The sequence below is a fragment of the Cyprinodon variegatus genome, unplaced genomic scaffold, assembly GCF_000732505.1.
Source record: "Cyprinodon variegatus isolate N-32 unplaced genomic scaffold, C_variegatus-1.0 Scaffold359, whole genome shotgun sequence".
NCBI classification, from domain to species: domain Eukaryota; kingdom Metazoa; phylum Chordata; class Actinopteri; order Cyprinodontiformes; family Cyprinodontidae; genus Cyprinodon; species Cyprinodon variegatus.
Window position 1 is genome coordinate 678,332 of NW_015150812.1, and position 23,486 is coordinate 701,817.

At 40.5% G+C, this 23,486-nt stretch overlaps 2 protein-coding genes across 2 annotated transcripts in view; one reads left to right on the top strand and one right to left on the bottom strand.

The window, feature by feature from the left end:
* The window catches only part of stx6 (syntaxin 6), an 8,543-nt gene extending 3,591 nt beyond the window's left edge, over nt 1–4,952 (top strand). The window contains exons 2-8 of the mRNA XM_015386184.1: nt 1,023–1,192; nt 1,275–1,369; nt 1,460–1,516; nt 1,696–1,818; nt 1,890–1,996; nt 3,120–3,214; nt 3,946–4,952. Of these exons, the coding sequence (XP_015241670.1) occupies nt 1,023–1,192; nt 1,275–1,369; nt 1,460–1,516; nt 1,696–1,818; nt 1,890–1,996; nt 3,120–3,214; nt 3,946–4,022 (724 nt within the window). The 3' untranslated portion in view covers nt 4,023–4,952. The remainder of the gene's footprint in view (nt 1–1,022; nt 1,193–1,274; nt 1,370–1,459; nt 1,517–1,695; nt 1,819–1,889; nt 1,997–3,119; nt 3,215–3,945) is intronic.
* Nucleotides 4,953–10,628: 5,676 nt separating this feature from the next.
* Nucleotides 10,629–22,980, bottom strand: LOC107091954. The gene is made up of 7 exons (XM_015386192.1): nt 22,858–22,980; nt 16,420–17,291; nt 14,975–15,065; nt 13,197–13,386; nt 13,019–13,113; nt 12,761–12,933; nt 10,629–10,825 (listed from the first exon to the last, which is right to left on the bottom strand). The coding sequence occupies exons 1-7, from the start codon at nt 22,920–22,922 to the stop codon at nt 10,629–10,631; spliced, it is 1,683 nt and encodes a 560-aa protein (XP_015241678.1). The 5' UTR covers nt 22,923–22,980.
* Nucleotides 22,981–23,486: the final 506 nt, after the last annotated feature.

The following is a 23,486-nucleotide window of genomic DNA, read 5'->3' on the forward strand; positions in this document are numbered from 1 at the left end:
TAATACCGTCTAATGGTTCTAGGTTCTTTCATCCTCAGATTAATACCGTCTAATGGTTCTAGGTTCTTTCATCCTCAGATTAGAACTGTCTAATGGTTCTAGGTTCTTTCATCCTCAGATTAGAACTGTCTAATGGTTCTAGGTTCTTTCATCCTCAGATTAGAACTGTGTAATGGGTCCTAGGTTCTGACATCCTCAGATTAGAACTGTCTTATGGGTCCTAGGTTCTGACATCCTCAGATTAGAACTGTCTAATGGGTTCTAGGTTCTGACATCCTCAGAATAGAACTGTCTAATGGGTCCTAGGTTTTGACATCCTCAGATTAGAACTGTCTAAGCGGTTCTAGGTTCTGACATCCTCAGATTAGAACTGTAATGGTTCTAGGTTCTTTCATCCTCAGATTAGAAATGTCTAATGGGCCCTAGGTTCTTTCATCCTCAGATTAGAACTATAATGGTTCTAGGTTCTGACATCCTCAGATTAGAACTGTCTAATTGGGTCCTAGGTTCTGACATCCTCAGAATAGAACTGTCTAAGGGATCCTCGGTTCTGAAATCCTTAGATTAGAACTGTCTAATCGGTCCTAGGTTATGACATCCTCAGATTAGAACTGTAATGGTTCTAGGTTCTTTCATCCTCAGATTAGAACTGTCCAATGGGTCCTAGGTTCTGACATCCTCAGATTAGAACTGTCTAATGGGTCCTAGGTTCTTTCATCCTCAGATTAGAACTGTCTAATGGGTCCTAGGTTCTGAAATCCTCAGATTAGAACTGTGTTATGGGTCCTAGGTTCTGACATCCTCAGATTAAAACTGTCTAATGGGTCCTAGGTTCTGACATCCTCAGATTAGGCTTACTGTTGTGAAGTCAAATTAAAACAGCCAGAAGAACACAGGACTGTAACCCGTTCAAACGTCCTTCCCGGTTCGTTTGGATCGGGTTTAGTTCTGGTTCTTATCTACCCTCATTCTGTCCTGGTTTCTGTGTGATCCATCTCTCAGTTTCTGGTTTGTGTTTTCAGGGAGGTGGAGAAGGCGGTGCATGCCGCCCAGAGCCTCCATCACCGCTGGAGCGAGCTCCTGCAGGAAGGGGGCGGAGCCTCTAAGGAGGAGGTGGACTGGACGACCAATGAGCTGCGGAACAGCCTCCGCTCCATTGAGTGGGACCTGGAGGACCTAGACGAGACCATCAGTATCCTTCAGCTCAGGTCCGACGGTTCTGCTAATGTTCAGTTTGTCTCGGTATAAATTTGTTTCCCTGACGGTCCATGAAGGCATCGTGGAGTCCAACCCGAAGAAGTTCAACCTGGATGCTGCCGAGCTGACAAAGAGGAAGGCCTTCATCATCTCCACGCGTCGCACCGTGAAGGTAAATGCCGCCTAACTGGTCAGAGCAGCAGACGGTTCTAGAACTTTGAGTTTCTTTCCGGCTGCTGATCCGATCCTCTGTGTTTTACAGGAGATGAAGGAACAGATGTCAAGTCCTGCCGCTGGTTCCGACAGACACACCAAGCCGGTACTTGCTCACATCCTTCCACCTGATATCACACACATTGGCCAATCAGCTGCTTTGGGTCCATCACTCAGAAAAAGGAGCTCTCTGATTGGTTTATTCAATTCCTGATGATGATGAGGTGATTTAAGGGTTGGTTCTTAAGTGGCTCTGATTCTAGAATTCTTTGTTTGGATTTTTAGGTTCTGCTGGGTGAAACTCGGGGTCCCATCTGGCAGCCCGGTTCTGATAAATACACTCCGCTGGACCGCCAGCTGCAGAACGCCAACTCCCAGTTCATTGGCGAGCAGCAGATGCAGCAGCAGGTACCGAAACGTCTGAACAGAGTCAGAACCGGACAGATGGGATGGATCTGATTGGCTTCTGTTTGTTTCAGCTGATCGCAGAGAAACAGGATGAACAGCTGGAGCTGGTGTCCGGAACCATCGGCGTTCTGAAGAACATGTCGGAGCGGATCGGCATGGAGCTGGACGAACAGGCCGTGTACAGAGAGAACTTTGATTATTATTATTATAGCAAAACAAGAAAGCCTTTTGAAAAGGAAAAAAATTCTTACTCGCAAACCTAAGAGAAACTTTGCTGTTTTCATAGATTTCTTTTTTTTTAAGGTATTTCTTTTAGATTTTTTTCCATGTTATATTTGTTAAAGTCTATTTTTTTATATATTTTTAAAAAATATATTCTTTTAATTTGTATTTTTTCAGCTTTATCTTTCTAAGGTTGAGCTTTACAAATTGCTTTCTTTTTAAAACGGTTCTACAGATCACATGTTTTTGACTTCAAGCCCAGTGCAAACGCTCCCAGACTGATAGGAACACGTATTCTGAATGTGAACTGTAAAACTGAACCTGAAAAAGAGAAATAAAAACATTATTAAAAAGAGAATTTGAATTAATAGAATTAAAACATTTCATCTCTAAAAATAAAAATTGAGAAAAAAACAGCAAAGTTCCTCTTAAAACCTTTTTTGATTAACAGTTTTTTTTTTATGTTCTGTTTGGAAAATGCAAACCCTTCCTGACAGGTCCATGTCCAGGCTGGTGGAACTTCAGGTCTGTGAGGAGGAGCTCTATGAAAGTCATGGTTCTTCTGGTGGTGGGGGGGCGTCTCCTTTGGACCTTACCTTGGTTTTGAAACTTGATATTTTTGGGTCTAAATTAATTTCTTCAGAAATTCCTGTTGCTAATCTCAGCATCTATGCTAGGTTCTAGGATAGGTTCTCTGGTTCCTGATCTTGACCAAAGGTCTGACGATCCGGTGGAACCGTCCATCTGTCAGGCCCAAAGTCACACAGAGCAGAACCAAACCTAAGAACATTCCAGGTGATTTACGGTTTACATTCGGCTCAAACACGCCTTCTGCTCCCTCCCACCTGAACTTCCAGTCCCGGTTATGGAACTAAACAGGCAGAACCACTGGGTACCATCAGAACCAGGCAGCAGTTTTCTGCTTCAAAACTAGAACCAAGTTATTGAGGTTCTGGTTTTGAACTCATTTACATAGCAGTAAAGGCTCAGTATCGTGTCATTATCAATGGGTCCTGCAGTTTTCAGCCTGTTTGATGTTTTATTACCAGTCTAGTTGTCAAGTGTTGTTTCTCCTGCAGGATGCTGGATGACTTTGGACATGAGATGGACCACACTCAGTCCCGCCTGGACAACGTGATGAAGAAACTGGCTAAAGTCTCACATATGACCAGCGGTAATCTGCCCGGCAACACATTGCTCATCCAGAAACAGAGTTTATTCTATTTGAGCTCTGATTGAATGAAATTCAGGGACTCTGGGTTCTGATTGGACCTCTTCCTGTGCCAATCTTCAGCGGCTAAGAATGATCTGATATTTCAGCTGCTTGTAAAAAAGATTGTAATGCAGATAATTTGTATTTATATTGGTAATAACATCAAAACATCTTTACTCTGTATTTATATGCAGGCTCTGTGTTGCCGATATCAGTCGAGTCACGTTAGCATCAGGTTCTAGACTTTAGTCACCTTCATTCTCTGCTTTTCTTTAACTGGTAGACATGTTTGAACAGCAGAGCTTTAGCTCGGATCTCGACTTTGTTGTCACTAGTCAATGAAGGAGGCAAAACATGGATGTAATTTTGGTATTGGCCGCTGCTTTATGGTTACAATAGAACAGACAATTGAGCTTTGTGTGGCGTTTAAAACACTCCCTGACTAGATGTAATTTCCCACCAAGCATTGTAGTGAGGCGTTGCTTATGTAGCCATATAAATGTAATAAAATAATCAGCCTTATTGACTGCTTGGTTCAGGTTTAGTAAATGAACTCCCCTGAATATAATTCAATCACTCATTTTAAATTCGAATAAAGTTTAGTGACTCTGATCTCTGATTGGCTGGAACAGCATCATTCTAGCTGTGGTTGGTTTATCTATTTAATCAGTGATCAATCGGTTTCCCCGCAGATCGCCGTCAGTGGTGTGCGATTGGTGTGCTGCTCCTGATCCTGCTGGTTGTCATCATCCTCTTCTTCATCCTCTGACTGAAGCGCCGCATCGACCCAAACGTCTCATCTCAGTGTTCTGGACCTCATATGGACTGTAGTGTTCTGAACATGACCCGTCTGATCTCAACTCTTCCTGCTGCGATTTGCTCTTTTGTTTTTGTTGTTTGGATGTTTTTATTTAATACTCTGAAAGTAACTAAAATAACTCTAAAAATAACCAATGTAACCAGTTTAACCATTATAACAGGTCATTATGGTCCTGATGAGTTCAGTAGCAGAAAATAGATCAGCTGTTTTCAGTGTGAAACGGCTGACCTGTTTGGGCTTCTTTCTCTTCAGAACCTGCTTCCTGCTCTAATCTGATTGGTCTAATAGTTCCTGACTGTGGCCCTCAGGGGCCACCGTCTTGCAGCCTGTAGACCCGATCTGTTCTGAGCCCAAACGTCTGTTTCATTTCCTGCTGGGTCACCAGTTTAAACTGGTAAAGCTCAGGTTACACTAATGTTTTAGCTCTAACTGGTTAATAAGGTGAAACTGGTTTAGAAAAACACTAAATTATGTTTTAATGTTTTTGTTGACTGAAAACCTTTTCTGTTTTATTTTATTTTCTGTTTATTTGAACATTGTTGACCTGTGACCTCATACATGATTTCAGTTATTTAAGGTTGCTCAAACACACTTCATGCTGCTCCTTCACAATAAAAGCCACTCCCACAGTTAAGACTGCGTTTGTGTCATGACTCTGATTACCCACATGTCTCCAGGATAAATGTGGACTAGTTATAGAGCCACTTCAGCTCAGACTCCACTCAACTGAAGATTTTAAAGGACCATCTGACATCGGACCATCAAAGGACCATCTGACTCTTATTGTGAAGGAGTAACAGAAGTGTGAGCAGTTGAATGATGTGATTTTTTCCAAGTAATGAAACATTTCATTTCTGACTGTTCATCTTAATTAAAGGTTCCTGTTGTCTCTGAGGAAAATTGAGTTTTATTTGAGCAGCAGTTTAGTTTTTGTTAAGTTCTGATCAGTTCAGCCTGAGCATGCTCATTTTGGAAAATCAGAGAGTGCTGAGGCAGGATTACTGGGTTAGAGAGACAATTTCAGGTTTAACCCTGACTTTCCGATGCTGGATTCATTCTAAGCGATGCTAGTCACCATGGTAACCTACTCTGAACAACCTCCTCCAGATCAAGCTAGCTTTCATGGTTGATCTGAATCGTAGAAAACCCTCAACCCAACAGCCAATCAGCTGTTTGGGAAACAATGATGTGCAATTTGATTTTTAGACATGATTTAACTAACACAGCAAAAGAAGAACTCGAAATATTTCGTAAACAAAATATATTCTTGACAAAAAGTGAGCTTTTTTCCTATTTTTCCTTATGACATGCCAACCTTTTAACTGTTTTGTATTTTTTTTCTCCTGTATAATGTCCTTACACACCCTAGCATTTATTGGTTTCTTGTATAATTGATATATGAAGGTAAGTAAAAAATAAAATAAATCAGAGCATTGGGAGAACATCCTTTTGATCAGGCATCCCCAACCTCGGTCCTCGAGGCCCACTGTCCTGCAGGTTTTAGAGGTTTCCCTGCTTTAGCACAGCTGATTATAACGATTGCAGTAGACCAAAAGCCTGTTAATCAGCTTTCAATTTAAATCAGCTGTGCTGGAGCAAGGAAACCTTTAAAACCTGCATGACAGCAAGGATCGAGGTTGGGGATGCCTGCTGTAGATCACTATGATAATATGAGTGATGCAGGTTTTCTCAGGCTGGCTGGCATATATGCCTAAACCTAGAACTGCAGGAGTGTGGCCCTCACTGTGTCACAGACTGTACGTATGGCCGACAGAAATGACCCAACTAGCTTTATGTACACCGTCGGTGCAGCTGATTAATGAAGTCATCAACTCTCCTGGCCACTCCCCCTAACACAGTATAGAAGACTGATTTTTATGCCATCGCAGGTGAGTTGATACCTGGATTTCTGTGAAATGTCAGATTCATCGCATTATGAAATTCAGGCTGTTTTTCATCATTCTGCTTCATTCTATCTCTATTCTTCTGTTAGTCTTATTTCCAACGTTATGCTCTCTCTGCTTTTTTCTCATAGTAGCTTAATCTGGTCTGTTCCTGTTTGGCTGTGACACCATCCTGGATATCATTCTTAAATATCAGTTGTGCTGCTGCCATCAACACATTTGTTTATAGATGTTCGAGATTGGCCTGTATTTCAGTGTAGTCCTGTTTCTGGCTGTGAAAGGCTGGATGTGCTGTCTTCATCCTCTGATATAGGAGCTGGCTCGGAGCTCTTCTGCCTGGCTGTGTGTTTCCTGGACAGGGCTGCCTGTGGAGCTGGTTTATAGTTGCCTTTTGTATCTCTGCTTCTTTTTCTATTTCTGCTCCCTGAACCCCAGTCAACCTCTGCAGATGGCCGCTCACACTGAGCCTGGTTTTTCTGGATGTTTCTTCTTGTTAAAAGGGAGTTTTTCCTCTCCACTGTTGCTACAAGCATGTTTAGTGTGAGGGGATTGCCTTCGAGTCAATTAGTCGATGCAATCAACTGGTTTTCCTTAGACAGAAAACTTTGAATCAATTTGACTGGATGATCTGGTTGAATTGTGAAGTGCCTTGAGGTGACATGTCTTTTGAATTGTCGCTATTTAAAAAAACTGAACTGAAAGTGAATTGTTAAATATACAGATGAGGGAATTTATGGTAAACCACCAGGTACAAAAAACTAAGAAGTCTGTAATATTTTTGTGAAATGAAGCATTGATCATGATAAGCAAAGAGTGAGACTGAATCAGAAATTCTATTAAGTTTAATCTATGTAGGAAAGACATTGAAGTATTTCAGTCCATTTAGAGCAGCATTTGAATACTTTCTCAATTGAAAAGGCAGCACAGATGTTTACCATTTGTCCTGCTGAGTTCTGACACAGCTTTCCCTTAGACTGATCACGTCTTGTATAAACATTATGCAATTGTGGAATTGATGCAATTTAATTCAATTCAGTTTATTTATATATCACCAATTCACATCACTTGTCATCTCAAGATACTTTACTAAGACATTTCGGCCAGATCATACAGTCAGATTGATTCAACATTTTCTATCTAAGAAAACCAGTTGATTGCATTGACTCTTCAGCAATCCCTCACACTAAGCATGCTTGTAGCGACTGTGGAGAGGAAAAACTCCTTTTTAACAAGAAGAAACCTCTAGCAAAACAAGGCTCATCTACCGAGGCCGACTGGTGTTCAAGGAGTCAGAATGCAACTGTCAAACAGCTCCACAGGCAGCCCCGTCCAGGAAACACACAGCCAGGCAGAAAAGCTCAGAGACAGCTCCTATATCAGAGGATGAAGAGAGCACATCCAGCCTGTCACAGTCAGAGAAACAGAACTACACTTAAAAAACAGGCCAAGCTCCACATGTCCCATCTCTGGGCATTTATTTCTTTATAGCAATTTTCAAAGTGCGACTGCCAGGAAAAATTGGAGCAAAAAAAGTAAAATTTTTTCCCCACATTCAAATGTTTATAATTTTCTTTTTTTACTCTCCATTCTGTCCATTTAACCACTTGATTGATTTGTTATTAATATGGACTCACCTGTCAGCATGTTACTGTGTTTAGCTGTTTGTATTAAGAGGACTGAGAGAATTATAGTAATTTTGCTAAGTTGCATCCTCGTGAGACACATTTCTTAAATCAGTCGTAATTCTGTGAGTGGCTTTTTGATTACTAGGAAAAGCAAGAGGATAAACCACCTCTACTAGGCAGGAGTTTCTGTCAGCTCTTTGTTCAGAGTCGCTCTAAGCTAATGATTTCCTGTGGAGATAAAACTCCTAGGCAGGAATGTTTAGGCTACAACAGAAACTCTCTAAGTCTATCACGCTCTGATCTTTAAGGAATGTTTTTTTTTTTTTCTTAGAGGGAGGGATATGATTTTCTTCTTTAAAACAGGTTGTGCTGCGAGAAATTTCCTAAATAACACAATGGGATCAGTGATCTGAACTGAATCATCACAATGATGACATGTGTTCCCAGGGTGTTCTACCCAAAAACAGATAAACAGACATCTGCTTAAAAACAACAACAAATCCACAGAACTGATCCGGGTTACAACTTCAGTAACTCTAAGATGTTTAAAGCCGCTCTATATAAGGGAAGATATGTAGAGTTTAGTATTTACAGGGAGGATGAGGTTCTGCACGTGGCTCTAAGTAATGCATCCAAATTCATTCCAGTTTGTGTTTCTCTGGGATTTTTTGGTGTTTTGTTAGGATGCTAGATTCTCCATTAATTTGTTCCTTAATTAAACCAATTTATAGGAAGCTGTTAAAACATACTCTGACTTGCAGAAGGACTCTTATCTTGATAATAAAGTAACAGTGTCCTTCAAAATAAAAGCATTGCATTTATATAGCCTGGTTGGTCAAAGTCAGCAGGCAGTATGTGGTCAGAAGGTTCTGTAAAGACCAGAACTTTTATAGTTTTTTTTTTTTTTTTTTTTTTGTAACCAGGGCATTTACTTTTTCCCCTCTAGGTTTAATCAAGCATTTTAATTCAAATAAGTTGAATGAGCTCTGAATCAACTGAGCTGTAACTTGTTACATCTAATCAGTTACATTTATTTGAGAAACTTGAAAAAATAAAAAATCAGTATTTTTAGTACATTGTACATTTTACTTGAGTAAAAATATGTAAAATATCACTGCTCTTATTTGAAAAAAAAAAATAAAATTCTGCTTAGTTCTTTTGATGAAAATAAGCTTCTTTTGAACAAAAGTGCACCATAGAGACACACCTTGTTGTTTTTCCTCTCTTTTTGGTTCAATGTTTTTTTTTTTTTTTTCTCATCTGTTGAGGCAGTAAACAGCAACTTTACCCTATTCTAACATACTGTAACCATTGATTTTGTGTTTTGTCAATAGTTACATGACATTGTTTGAGTTTCATAACTCTAATTATGTATTTTTCCTTTCAGTTGCTGTTTGTTTTATATTTATTTTTTTTATGTCAGTTTCTAAACACCAAAATCTGTCTATCAAAACATTTTGTTTAATATTAAATTTAATATTAAATGAGTTGTTGTGGTCATAAGTGTTAAGTAGATCAGTTACTCTGTACTGGAGTAGCTCTTATACCAAATACTTTTTAACGGTCACTTGAGTCACATCTGGGATGGCTGCTTCTTACTTTTATTTGAGTAAAAGTATGTAGTAGTGCTAGCCTTACTTTGGTACAATTTTTGGGTACTCTACCTGCCTTCGCCTGGATCAGAACTGAACCATAATCTGAATCTTTGACCCCTTTCAGTTTATTCTTCAGAGATCAGATTTTCCTCTTCTGCCTAAAGTGTTTTGCAGCAACTGCTTCTGTCTCCTCAAAGTTAGATGGTTGAAGGTCCAGCAATGGTTCTGTGTCCCCACCATGGCTCCTGCTTGGTGGTTAAACAGAACTCAGTCCCCCTCTTTGGGTTTTACAGTCAGACGAGATCTCATAGAGCTCCATCTGCTGACCATGATGCTCCTCGTTCCGGTGGCTTCACTGAAAGGATTTGATTGTCACCATAGGAAATGTTGAGCCAACTCATGATATGAGATGACAATATAAATCAAGCTATTCCATCCTAGTTTCTAGAACCGAATGGTTCCAGATGAAACCCAGATTCTACTCCAGATGGTATCTTAGATCAAAACACATTCGGACTCCATCACACAGATGGCTAAAGCTGAAATCTAAAGTTTGAACCAATTGCAGTATCTGATTTTGCTGCAAGAGGAAGAGGGAGGTGGTTGAAGTTTTGCATTGTTCTAAAAGTTTGGAAACTTGAAAGGAAAACCCTTAAAGGAGTTTAGAAGACTCATAACTTTTTCATGTTAGAACATGTGTGGTGGTGTTGTGCTCCAGTTAAAACTCGCTGAACTGTGTAAGTAGTTTCGTTTTTTGGTGTGGGCTTTTTGTCCAAACCAGAAAAAGCTTCTCCTTCTGTATCAATGTCATTCCTGCAATGGTGCTAACATAAGCCCACCTTGCTATCAACACTCCCATTTCTCTTCCACCAATCAGGGTCTCACCTGGAGGCAGTCGGTAAGTGTTTTACCAGACAGTTAAACGAGCCAAAGCAAACTGCTAATGTTGCTAATGCTACATCCACATGAACATGCATACTCACCTTAACGAGAAAAAAAAAATGTTTTTAAAAGGGAAACAAATTAGCTCTAAGCTGTTATTTTCTTTAAAACGATTTTTAAAAAATTTAAGCGAAATTTAGAAATATTTTGGCTGTAAAATACCAGTTCTAACACCCTTAAAAAATGGTTTGTATGATTTCCAGGTTGACCTGAATACAAACATTAAAAACAGGCAAGAGTCACACATATAAAAAGGTTTATTTCATGTAATGACTCTGTCTCTGCATTTGGAAACGGTTCTGGTTGGGCAGTGGTCCAACCAGAACCTGTCCTCCTTTTGTGCAGAGCCACCAGTGATCAGGAGGACAAGTGACTCTCAATCATTTGTTGCCTTAGCAAGACATTTAAAAGCTCCGCCCCCTTCTCAAAATGTGATCAGTTGGGCTTTAGAACAGCGTTATGGTCCAGGAACCAGTAGGGAGTTATCTACTAGAGTGCAGAGGCGGTCTTCCGTCTCAGGATCCGTACGGTGGAGGTGGGGTTCTGGAGCAGCACCTGGTTCACCTGATCCAAACTGAGAGAGGCAACTTTCTCTCTGTTCACCTCCAAGATCTCGTCTCCCACAGATAAGAGGCCTGCATACAGCTTCTGACTGCAGCGGTCCACCAAGTCCTCCACGTACACACCTAGAACCAGACAGAGATAGATTGAACACAAACACTTTCTTCATTCAGAGCCTACAGCTCATCATTATTGTCTGACAGATGAACACATGGGGTGGAGATCTTCAACAGCCACTTATTCTACCAACAAATAGAGCTGCAGGACTGATAATGGAGGAAGTGAGATAAACCAAATTAACGTAGTAAAAGTCATGCTGTGGTGATGTTTGACATTTTCTGCTGGAACAACATATAGCTGCCCTGAAGCGGCCGATGGCCTTAACTGTTAGGGATGGGTCTTAATCTAATCAGCAGGGGTGGATTTAGGACATTTGGGGCCATAGGCAAAGACATGCAGGGGCCCTTTGAATTGAGAAGACAGCACATAAAACAGACCCATTAAACTGATACAGAAATTTTAATAGAATAGACATACATTATATGTTCTACGTTTTGTCCCTCTCTTCTTGTTGTTTTCCTCTCTATGTTTTGTACTCAGCTGACTTTTCATGCTGTCTCAAAAGGAATGAAAGATTTTTTTTCCAAGCACTAAGCTTGCTTAGCAGATCGCTCCTTCCTGTGTTTCCAAAAACGCAACAAAAAAAATTAATAAAACATTCCTTCTTTTCACTGTAAATAAGCCATGATCTGCTGGCCCTAGGTAGCTGCCTAGTATTGCCTAATGGTAAATCAACCCTTGCTAATCAGTTACATTCTCTTTGTTTTTTACAAATAAAAAAAATCAGCTATTTGTATGTTTCAAAATCACATTGTCGTCTCTAGACTTTAAAGAAAACTGTTCATTATTCAGACAGGTTCCAGATTGGCTACATCCGCTCCTATTGCTCCCAGTAATAAACAAAACAACCAAATTTGGCTCATTATTTATCATTTAAAAGTTTCCATCTCCCAGCAGATGGAGGGGTGGTGGATCGAGGTTTGCAAAAGACGCTTTCCTTTTTTTTTTTTCCACCTCTTTTGAGACAGAGTTGAGATGTGAAAGACTCACAGTTGTCCTCTGGACAGATTGACCCACTAGAGCTGTGGCTCTATGCAGCCCCCCCAGAGTCACCATGCTCCTCCTGGATGCTTCTTTAAGAAACACGCTCCCTGCCTTGGCTCTAGGTGGACTTGAAGTTGCATGTTTGTGCAGCAAAAAATGTTGTTTTATGCTCTTTTTAAAAAGAGTTAATAAGAGAAGGTCGACCCGCTCATTGACCAAACCAGATAAAAACGTTGTGAAAAGTTTGTGCTACATTAATGCAGCAAAACTTTTCATTTGTGCCACACTTGGTTTGAAGTTTTTTTTTAACACAAGTTAAGTGGAGGAATGGTTTGAAATTTTGTCAATAACGCGAAAAGAAGCAAAATCGGAAAAATAGACAGCTGTTTTGTCTATTTATTAAAGGTGGAAGGCTGGTTGACCTTTGGTGACCTCTGGAAATTTTCAATGATATCTTTAAAAGGGCAGCAGCCTAAACAAACGATTTTGTGGCACAAATGTTTGACACCAGTTTGAACAGATCTGAAGATGTTGAGAAGCTATATGTCTTGGTAGGGCTGCAGGTGATTCTCCTTTGTCCTTGTTCAGATAATGGGTTGATCAGAGCTCTGGGAGACGTTCAGGGAAGTAACCCTCCTATAATCTGAACCAGAACTTCCTCTCTGAACGTCTCCTAAGTTCTTTAGTCTTCATGATGCTGGATGTTCTCTGGAGTAAAGGTTACCAAAATTGAAGCTTCTGACCTACAAATGGTACCAGAGTGGACTTACGACCCAAACTACAGTGAGTGTAAAAATGCACTGCCAATTTTTCAGATATTTCAGAAAACAAATCTTTTTACCTCGACATAATGATGGACAAATTCGTTTTGGTCTTTTTACTATAACTGGTTAAAGTTGAAGTTAAAATGGAACAATATTAGAAAAAGTTTTAGAGGAGTGAATACTCTTAATTACCAGAGTCTGTTCGTTGTTTTCCTCGGCCGATGATGAACCCAAGCTTCTGATCTGCTGGTCGGCTGAGTTCTAACAGAACCGTTCCATCAGAACAGACCTGAAGAACCCGACCAACAGATCTCCCTGAGCAGGGCTGACTTATGTCCTCTGAGCTCAGACACCGAGGCAGAAATCTGAGGGACAGACAGAGGTGGAAACTGAGATTTGATTGGGTTAGGAGGTTTCTGTGGTCTTCTGATTGAAAAACAGATGACCTACTGCTCATCAGCAGGTCTATGTTCTGCACAGCGGTTCTTGTTCTTCTCAGAACTAAAACTCTGTATTGATGAGTACTTCTTTAACCCCAGCGCCCCCTGAAGGAAAAACAAGACCATCACAGCTCAGAAAGAAAAATATTTCACACTTAAAACTTGAGATCCACAGCTGCAGGTCTTACCAGAGACTGAGCAGAAGGAGATTTCTTCAACAGGCTGCAAGACCTGCTGCCATCATTAGGGGCATGGTCCAGAGTGGGGGGGTGGGGCTTTGTGGATAACCGGTCCAGGCTGCCGGTTCGAGGCCTGCTTAGTTTGACTGTAGAGAAAAGGCGGCGCAGTGAGAGACGAGATGGTCCATCTCTGCTGAACCTAAAGAAAGGAGTCAGAAAAACAAGATAATTTTGGGTCATTTCTAAAATCTGCAGAAAACTCTGATCCAGGAAAAGAACAGGACTTCACCACCCTCACAGCGCTGCAAAGCAGCCTTTTGTTTCCTGGGAATGCAGGAAAAATAATCCTCCCACATCAACCCCAGTCCTGCAGGCTCTGAATTTGGCCTCTGGTTGGTCTGACTAAGGGTCACCACAACCCTGAAATGCTATGAGGATTTGAAGCAGCCCAACTGCCTTATATGTACTGGCTACATATTCTGTTTGGGTTCTTGGTCTCGCTGGTTTTGGGTGTAGAAGGGGAACCTAATAAAACTGTATCCTAAAGAGAATTGTTTAGTGTTGATTACTGTTTCTCTTGCATTGTAATTAGAAACACTGGAGGAAAAACTCTTGAAACCGGAGAGAAGAGAATCCCCTGTGCTGCATTTCTTCTGTAGCTTGACACATGGTCTCATTCAGGTCAGCAGATTTCTGTCTGTTCTTCTGAGCAGGTCCCTGTCATTTTCCCTACACAGTAACAACATTCTACGTCAAAATTATTTGCAACATGTTTTCTCATCTAAGGCTGGAGGTCTGCAGCCCTTCATGAAAAGTAGGAATCCAGTTGTACTTTTTCTGATTATTTAAATTTTCATATGATTATCTAGGGATGCACCGATATAAAATTATGTGCCAATGTTGATATCTGATGTTAAAATTGCTGCTTTTTCTGTCCTTTGTCCATGGGCATTCATTGCTCCTCTGACACAACTAAACACCCACAATCCCGAGCTGCATCACGATCACGGTCACAGGACCAAACAACGTCAAATAGCCCCTCATGAAACAAAAACAGCATCTTTATAGAAATACAGTTGGTAATTTGAGCTCCATTTTACGTATTGGACCGACACTATATGTTCAGCAGCGATCAAAATGGACTGATATTGATATTAATGCTGATATTTTATGCATCCCTACTAATAGCATTTTTAAAAAATCATTCAAGGACACTTTGCACTTTAAGCAGCATAACAACAAATCTACAAGATAGAAGCAACAAATGCAGCACAGACTGAAATTTAAGGAAGACGTGATTAAGCACTGGAACAAGTGGAGTTTAGGTATGGACTATATATCCTATAACCAGTACCCTATGATTTACTGCAACATTTATTCCCTTTGGGATTAATAAAGTATTTTTGAATTGTAGGACATCATGAAATTGATTTCAGCACCAACAATCAAACTCACCTTTGAACGCCATCTTTTCTACAGAGGAGATAATTGGTTGGTGGTTTATTGGCTTTGCATTTTAACCATTCAGATATTGGGATATATTTAAAAAGATATAGTGGCATTTTGAATCTGTTCATGGTATACAGGACAAAATGAGTAGTTAAAAGAGTGAAATATATGTTTTCTTTTACTAATAATCAAATATTTTCCAACTCTATATTTAAAAACATAATAGAGAGTTTTATTATCATGTCAGTAGGATATGATTCTTATAACAGTCGGGAATTCAGCTGTGATGGAGCTTCGATCATGCAGTAATGATGTCATCAGTCCGGGTTTGAACTCACCTTTCAGGAGGTGTGATGGTACCCTGGAGTTCCTCTCTTATTGGATGACTGACGTGTCTCTCAGTTCTGGTGGGAGGGGCTCTGTCTTCAGCTGTGGACCAGAAACACCATGTTTGATTTTTTTTTTTTCATTATTGAAAAGGATCTATAATACATATGTGTTCTTATTATTCGCTTCCTGTTTTATTCAGATTTTTTTTTTTTTATTTAAAAGGGAAAATGTTTTTTTAAATAGGAAATGTTAGAACATTACACCGTGCATTTATTGCTGTAATATCAGGCTGAAAAATGAAGAAGTACATATAAAATTATTGAATATTGAGCAAATAGCAAACTTCAAAAATAAGCCACAAAAAGAAAAAGAAAAAAAAGAAGAAAAAAATCAAACCAGCGAATTAATCAGTCAACCAGTGAATTGTAAAATCCTTTACTTTCAAATGTTTGAACATTGTATACTCATTGATATTGTAAAATAAATGTCTTCTTGTTTGTATTCTGGGTTTATGTAATTTTATCTATCTCTCTGTCATGATGTAAGAAAAGTGAAAAATAACAACTGCTTATTATGCCAGATGATTAAATGTAAAATGGGGTAATAATGCCTAATAAATAATTCTATTTCTTTCTGTTTGTTTTTAGAAATGGTATTCTTGATCTTTCTGTAAAACTGTAAAAGTGCAGAAAGCCTGTGTTCCTTTAAATCAAGACTAAAAACACATTTGTTCGACTTCGACTGTTCTAGTAAAATAGTTCAACTGAAACATCATTAGTTCAACTTTTTTATTTTCTTTAGTCCAACTGTTTTTAATGTTCTTTTTTGTTTTTGCATTATTTATATTTTTTTTCTTACTTGCTTTGATTCTGTTTTATTTATTTATTTCCTATATTTTAATCATGTAAAGCACTTTGCATTGTCTTTGTACTGAATTGTGCTACACAAATACATTTGCCTAGCCTTGCCTTACCTTCTGGGGGGGGGGGTTATTAAAAAGGGCATCAACTAGATGGGTCCTTAAGGCTTTTTCTTTTTCAGATAGTGATTGTAAAACAACTCTTCTGAAGTGACTGAGCTGTATTTATGTATGTTTGCATCCAAAATAAAGTCTATCCATTCAGAGATCCATTAGACGTTTTATAGCTTTGTGGAGAAAGTTTAGCTTGTCACACCACAAATAATAAAGATGCCCATCAGTCGGGTGTTTTTCCCCAGCAGTTATCAAATTGCTGTTGGGAAAAAAAAGCAAGTTGGACAACCCGCTGCTCTCTTGCTCAAGCCTGTAGGGGAGAGTGTCCAGGTGACATACTATGGCTAACAGTTGGAATAATAATCTATTAATGAACAGCTTTACTTGTTTCTGAGTGCTGAAGTCTGCAGATGATCTGTTGTATGATGGATTTAAAGGTGCCTACAGGGATGCAGTTAAAGGATTAGGAGGATGTATCACCTGAGGAAGAGCATCTTCTCCTTTCCTTCAACTCTGACCGGGTCTGAGGTTCTCTGTGAGGCTCAGCAGCTGAGTGGTTCCTCTGTTTCTCCTCGTTCTGGTTTCGATTCTCTCCTGTTGCTGTGTTATTGAGATTTCCATTCCCTGACATCATCAGGGGCCTGACAGTGAGTGGGGTTAAAGTAGACAAACATGAACGGGGATGATGGGGGGCAGTAGATGACTGGGGAGGTGTCCCCACTGTGACAGGGGCATACGGGTTTACTGGTATTTCCAGAGTAAGTGGGGCCTGTGAATCGATAACCTGGTTGCTGTTTTTTTGCATCATGTTGGCTCTCCCTCTCCCGTGCTTGCTGACATCTCCACCCACTCCATCACCTGAGGGAGCAGGTGTGACACAGCCGATATAGGAGTCTTTGAGCAGCTCTGTCCGCATGTGGAGGTGGGGCCTGGCAAGGCCACTCCCTCTTCTCTCATTTAAAGGTGGATGCTGAAGGAGGCGCTGGTCCAAGTGGGCTGTATTTCCCAACTTAACCCCACCTGATTCAAAGGGTCGCACCACCCTCATCATTGTTTTTCTTCTCTGTTGCTGACCAGCATCGGCTTCCGTCCCTTTGTGTCCTAAACGGGCATTAATGCACTGGTTTATGTCCAGTTTAGACATGAGGACACCAGTCCCCGGCTGCCCAAACGTCCTTTGAAGCTGTCGCTCTCGGTAACGAGACTCTGCTTCAATCTCTGTCTCATCCTCAAACCGTAAGCGGCGAGTTGGTGATGCAGATGGCCGCCACCTAGCAGACAGGTCGCTCAGGTGTCCTGGCAGTGAGGCCCTTCCCTCCAAAGTCCCCGGTTCTCTGAGACTGACCCCCGACCTGCAAACAGACAGCAGTAAGACAGCTGAAGTGGGACCACTTTATCAAGGCCAAACACGTAACAACAAATAAAGTGAGACTCAGGAAACCATGGAAATAGAGGTGAAATCATCTCAGACAGAAGGGAAATCCATCCATCCATTTTCTTTACACGCTTAATCCCAAGCAGAGTCGCGAGGGGTGCTGGTGCCTATCTCCAGCTGCTAATAAGCAAGAGGCAGGGTACACCCTGGACAGGTTGCCAGTCCATCGCAGGACAACACAGAGACAAACAGGTCAAACAACCATTCATGCACACACTCGCACCTAAGGACAATTTAGAGAAGCCAATTAACCTAACTGTGGACAGTGGGAGGAAGCCTGAGTACCCAGAGAGAACCCACGCATGCTCAGGGAGAACATGCAAGAAAGACCCAGGCCGGGAATCAAACCCAGAACCTTCTTGCTGCAAGGCAGCAGTGCTACCCACTGCGCCACTGAGCAGCCCTGAAGGGGAAATGTTTCAGCAAAACTAACAATTAGTTAAGCTTTATGGTGAAACATGCTTTGTTTCAGAGAATTCTATTATCCTGAAACAAAATCCAAAATGAAACAGTTCACACAACGAGTGACAATCCTGCAGCTTGAATCATCAGATGGCTGCAGAGGAGACTACTCTGCTCTGCTACCCACTCTGTCTGGCTGAGAAGAACCATCACAGGAACAGAGGCGCCTGAAACAAGCTCGGACTCTATGGAGGACGATGACTAAGTGGACTCCGATTCAGGACAATCAGATTGTGGAAGCTGTAAGCATTTTAAAACTAAATCAGAATCAAAAAGTGGAGCCCGAAATCAACTGTTCAAATCACTTCACAGGGGCCACCCCAACCTAAACAGGGAACACATGCTGTGCTTAGGACCTCATCTTCCAATGGGGGCCACATTTAGCTCACAGAGGTGTTAGAAGGAAGACACCACCTGAAATCTGACTGCATAATATTTGCCTGCACTCCACATCTGATCAATCAATCAATCAATCAATCCATCAATCTCTTTATTCTCAACTACAATTTACATTGTAATCGAGATTTCAGTTTCAGTATAAGCCGTTCATCACATACATTGGGATGGGGGGGTCTTACAGGGGGAACAATTTACTGAGGTCAAGCATGCCGCAGAACGCTGCCAAGGGCCCCACCGTGAGGCGGTTCCCTATAGCACTGCCTTTATCTCTGTGGAAAGATAGGAGCCACATTGGGGAGGGAGAGAAAAAAAAGACTATTTCACACTTAATCCTTGACAGGATACAGTTTGAGATAAAAAAAAATATTCTTGCAGCACTACAGAAGATGAGCTATCAAGATGTTGCAAAAGCAACATCATAAATGGCTATTTCCAGTCTCTGTCTTTTATTGTAGAAGTTCCTTTTCTCTAGAGGCCCTGATTAACATCTGTGACATGGCTTATGCCTTCACCTCTGCTGAAAAACAGTAGGGGAAAAAGTTGGTGGTCGCATATGAGCTATAGAATTTAGGTAATGAATTTATGGTTAAGTATATTAATCTATGGTAAGAAGTTTTAAACTTTTTAAGGAGATAAATATCAACTCAATTCAGTTTATTTATAGTGCCCAATTCACAACACATGTCATCTCAAGGCAATTCAACCAGATCATACAGTCAAATTGATACAAGGTTTTCTAGCTAAGGAAAACCAGTTGATTGCATCAACTCAAAGGCAATCCCTCACACTAAGCATGCTTGTAGCGACAGTGGAGAGGAAAAGCTCCTTTTTAACAGGAGGAAACCTCCGGCAGAACCAGGCTCAGTGTGAGCAGCCATCTGCAAAGACTGACTGGTGTAAAAAGGCGCCGTCCAGGAAACACACAGCCAGGCAGAGGAGCTTCAAGCCAGCTCCCATGTCAGAGGATGAAGAGAGCCCATCCGGCCAGTCACAATCAGAGAAACAGGACTACACTAAAAAACACTTTTTCTCTTACGACCAGAATGATAACATCTATTGGTAATTGAATTCACAACAGTCATCTTCTTAAGAGAGAAACACTGTTTGAAATGAGTGTAAATAATGCATTTGTTTACAGAGGAAACTAAAATTTTATATCATTCTATTTGATCCTGAATTATGTTTTCTTAGAACTGTGGTTTGTGTAAAATAATAATACTACAACAATAATGATAAAAAATAAAATATAATAATGGATAGAAATATGAGTAGTTTTTGTGAATATTAGTACTAGAAAGAGTAGTAATAAAAGCAACAGTATTTGTAATAAAGTCTTTAATAATGGATGTCACAATAGTTTTTAATCGTGGTTGCTCTTATTTTTATTATTATTAGCAGTTTAAATAATTGCATTACCGGTTATGAATATTTTTTAGGCTAATATTTTGATTTATTTGATAGTGTACTTTACCTTTAAGACCTAAACATATCTTTATCTGCTTGTAAAGATTTTTTTGTCCGGATTTCTTACCATACTAATGCTGAAATTTGTCAGCACCAGAGCCATCAAAAGGTATCTTTACACATACAGCTGCTACAAGAGCACAACAGTTGTCAACATTTGGTGTCATTAATAAAGGTGAATTAGATGCCATTTTGCTATACAGTCATTTTGTAAACATCATACATTTGGGATGGGGAGAGGTGGAGGGTGTAGGGCTGGGGCCTCCAACTAACATTTTGTTTAGGGCCCTAATTTGGTCTGGAATGGTACCACACTTCACAATGTGAATCAGGGTGGTGGATAAAACATTATTTTGGTAAAATAACATTCCAAAGAACATTTTGCCTGATCAGAATTTTTTACCTGAAAAATTGCTTTGAAACCTCAAAGAAGTCATAACTTGATATTTTTCACATGCAATCCTTCTGAATTTGTTTTGATATTCATGTTTAATCATTTTAGGTTGCAATAAAATTAAATAGAGCTCATTCAGATCCCTTTTCATATTCCCTTTTTTCTTGCAAGGGTGTACATGTTAATTTGCTCTTATTTGTAACACATTGTGGGGCCCATTTTCAGGGAAAATGGCACGTTGTGGGAACTCACTGCTCCTTGTGGGGCCTGACCCCTGGGCCCCACACGGGGAATTGCTGGTTTTTGGTCAGGGGGTCACGTTTAGGACCAAGGTTTGAACTGAGTTTAGGTTGGGGTTAGGTTTACGTATCAATCCGTAATGGTTAGGGTTAGGGTAAGGGTCACGGTAAGGCTGTAGAAATTAATCGAAGTCAATCGAAAGACCCCGCAAAGATAGTGAGACAAGTTTGGGGTGTGTGTGTGTTCAGGTGGATGGAGCATTAGCGACATTAGCAATTAGCTATGGTTCATTTACCATAGTTTTCTGGTCTCATACAGAACGGCTAAAGTGTTATACAAGAAGTGCTTAGAGACTGCCTGCAGTGAGTTCCTGATTGATCTTTTTTCCCAAACGAAGGCTTGATGCCATTTTTGCCTGGTATATGGTTAGTTTTAGAATGACGTAGGACCCTTCTGGGCTTTCCTGGTTTGATCACAGAGCCCACATACAGCCCCTTTCACACTGTCATGTCTGGTAGGTTCTAACTGAGGCCCAACACTTAATCACATGTTTTAATGTTAAAAAAGTCAGATTTCCAGATGATTCCTTGAAAATGTGACCCCGGTGTCTCAGATACTGTAGCAAGCAGAAATATTCAAGTCTTCCTCTAGAGGTTAAAATTTTCTATACTCCATTTGTCCAAGGGGTGTGAATGCAGTCCAGTGCAGTGAGGACTGCTGAGACTCCTGCATTCAGGAAACTGAATAACAGTTGCATAAATGCATGGCACAGCACAGGAGAGCCAGGAGGTAGCTCTGGGAAGGACACACTAGTACATCAGCACCTCAAGAACAAAGGACAGGCATTTGACGAAAATGATGTTCAGATCTTGGACAGAGAGGACATATGGTTGGAATGAGGGGTGAAGGACTGAACAGAGGGGGGGAATTGGAGCTTCAGTGTTCAAGCATATACAACCCTGCATTTGAAATCAATGCAATGAAAGAAATCATATAAAAAAAAAGGCTCCAACTACCAAGGAGAATGAAAAGTCAATTATTTAAATCTGATTAGGAATCAATTAGGATAATGGATTCCTGTGCTTAAAAACATCAGCATTCCACCAACAGTTTGCCTTAGTGTGAGCTGCTTGAGAAAGAATCACTGTCCTATGTTAGGATAATTATCATTAATGATGTGTGAGTTTATTACACCTTGGTATTGGCTCCCTGTTGCATGTCAGAACTGATATTTTCCACAATACCCGAGAGATAGAGCTTCAAGGTGCATACACAGAGCCTATCTTTAATACCTACCTTGAGAAGCTCTCCTTGCACAGAGAGGTCTCTGCGTCAAGCATTCTGCCTGTTCTGGCGCATTTCTTTTCTTCTCATAAGCTTCATAGACACTTCCTCTCTTACGACCCTCAGCCATTTTCAAAGAACCGTGGTGAGAAAGGTGAGCTTCAATCACTGCCTAAAACCGTAGCTCATCAGAGATATATCCAACCGGGGACGAGCACGTACAACAGCCTTAGGTAAACATCTCACCAGAATGATTGACAGTTAGAAGGACCCATTATTTAGATGATCCACCCCAGAAATAAAAAATCGTCCTCTATATCTTTAATTTTGATAGCTGGTAAAACTATCACAGTATATAGTGATATTGCAAAACCACGATACTATCATATCTCGACCCAAGTATCGTGAAACGTATCGTATTGCAACACCCATGCCAATACTTACCCCTAAGCAGTGGCTAGGAACAGCATGGGCTCCCTGTAATAACCGATTTGCTAATAGGAAGTATCCTTTTTCTCTGTGCTTGCTCCTTTCTTGTTACTAGCACTATTCAGATAGCATTTATTATGGTGACGGCTGACACAGTTAACTGTAGCTTAAGTGCCCTTACCGATCTAAGGTATTTGGATAGAAATAGAAAAGCCAGGGTGTGCTGGGATTTACCCCACAATTTACTATGGATTGCAATGCACCCAGCTTTATCAAACAGGGCCCTGAATACGCATCAACATTTTCCCAAGAAAACTGAGCAGTTGCCTTTGTTATTGCAGTTATCAATCCTGATCCTCCAGTACGACTGCTCTGCATGTTTTAGAAATATCTCTGTTGCAGCACACCTGCTTCAAATGGTTGCATGAGCTCCTCAGAAGCTATGGAGCACTACAGATGACTGCTGATCATTCCTTCATATTTCAGCTGTGTGGCAGCAGGAATAGACCTAAAACTTGTAAGAGAATGGAACTTGAGGACAAGGATGGAGAACCACTTGCCTAGATGACTGAGAATATGCACAGAAATATTATTATAAAGTTGTTTGATTGTTTTACTCCTGTTCTCTTTCCTATTGTTATTTTGTGCAGCTCATGGCGCATTTAGATGATTCAGAGAAAATGTGGTAGCTTATGATTAAGAAATCAAGTACTTCCGAAAGCTGTCAGACCACCAGCTTGCACTGTCAGAAAACTTAGAAACCAGCACTCTCTAAACTACTTGTAGCTCCTGTTTGTGTTTTTTTACTCACGATGATTTGGTGTCGGGGGTCAGCAGGCTGTGGTCTCCTCTCAATGGAATACAGAAACGCTTCATACGCACGTCTTCCTCAAATTGATGCTGCTATGATAACTGGACAGAGACTCAGCACCCAACACACACTCAAACTTACACACTGATGGTGGGGGGATGGGATAGAATGACATCAGCAGCCCTGATTGGTTCAAATGACAGGAAGTGGGATTAAACAGAGCACCTCGTCAGGATTAATTAATCTGCTGAGACCACAGAATGTTTACCTCAGCATGTGTGCGTCTCTGTCTCTCTGTGTGTGTGTCTCATTTAGAGCACCGATACATACTGAATTAGTGACCAGGACATATAAGTTCATTTATCTGTATCAAAAAATATTGGACTCCTTTGAAGAGCTAAAGTTTAAATCTGAGCTGCAGTGAAAGACCACCTGTCCCTTTTTTAAGCATTTATTTTTATCAATCACTATCTGCAGTGTTTCTAATTGACCTACAGAGCTTTTTATAATACCCATACCTTGAACTTTTCATATATCTTTGCTCTTTGTATCCTTTCTTGGGAGCTTTTATGTCAGTGTGACAGCCCAAAACCATGGCCACACCTCAAACTGGATCATGTACCACTAGA

Bases quoted from the DNA above. Each gene is read 5' to 3' on its own strand.
- LOC107091954 (XM_015386192.1), bottom strand. From the start codon at position 22,922: ATGAAGCGTTTCTGTATTCCATTGAGAGGAGACCACAGCCTGCTGACC. The intron at 17,292-22,857 runs GTGAGTAAAAAA...GTCTGTTTGCAG, and splicing joins ACCCCCGACACCAAATCATC to GTCGGGGGTCAGTCTCAGAG. The intron at 10,826-12,760 runs GTAATTAAGAGT...GTCTGGTTCTAG, and splicing joins AAAACAACGAACAGACTCTG to GTGTGTACGTGGAGGACTTG.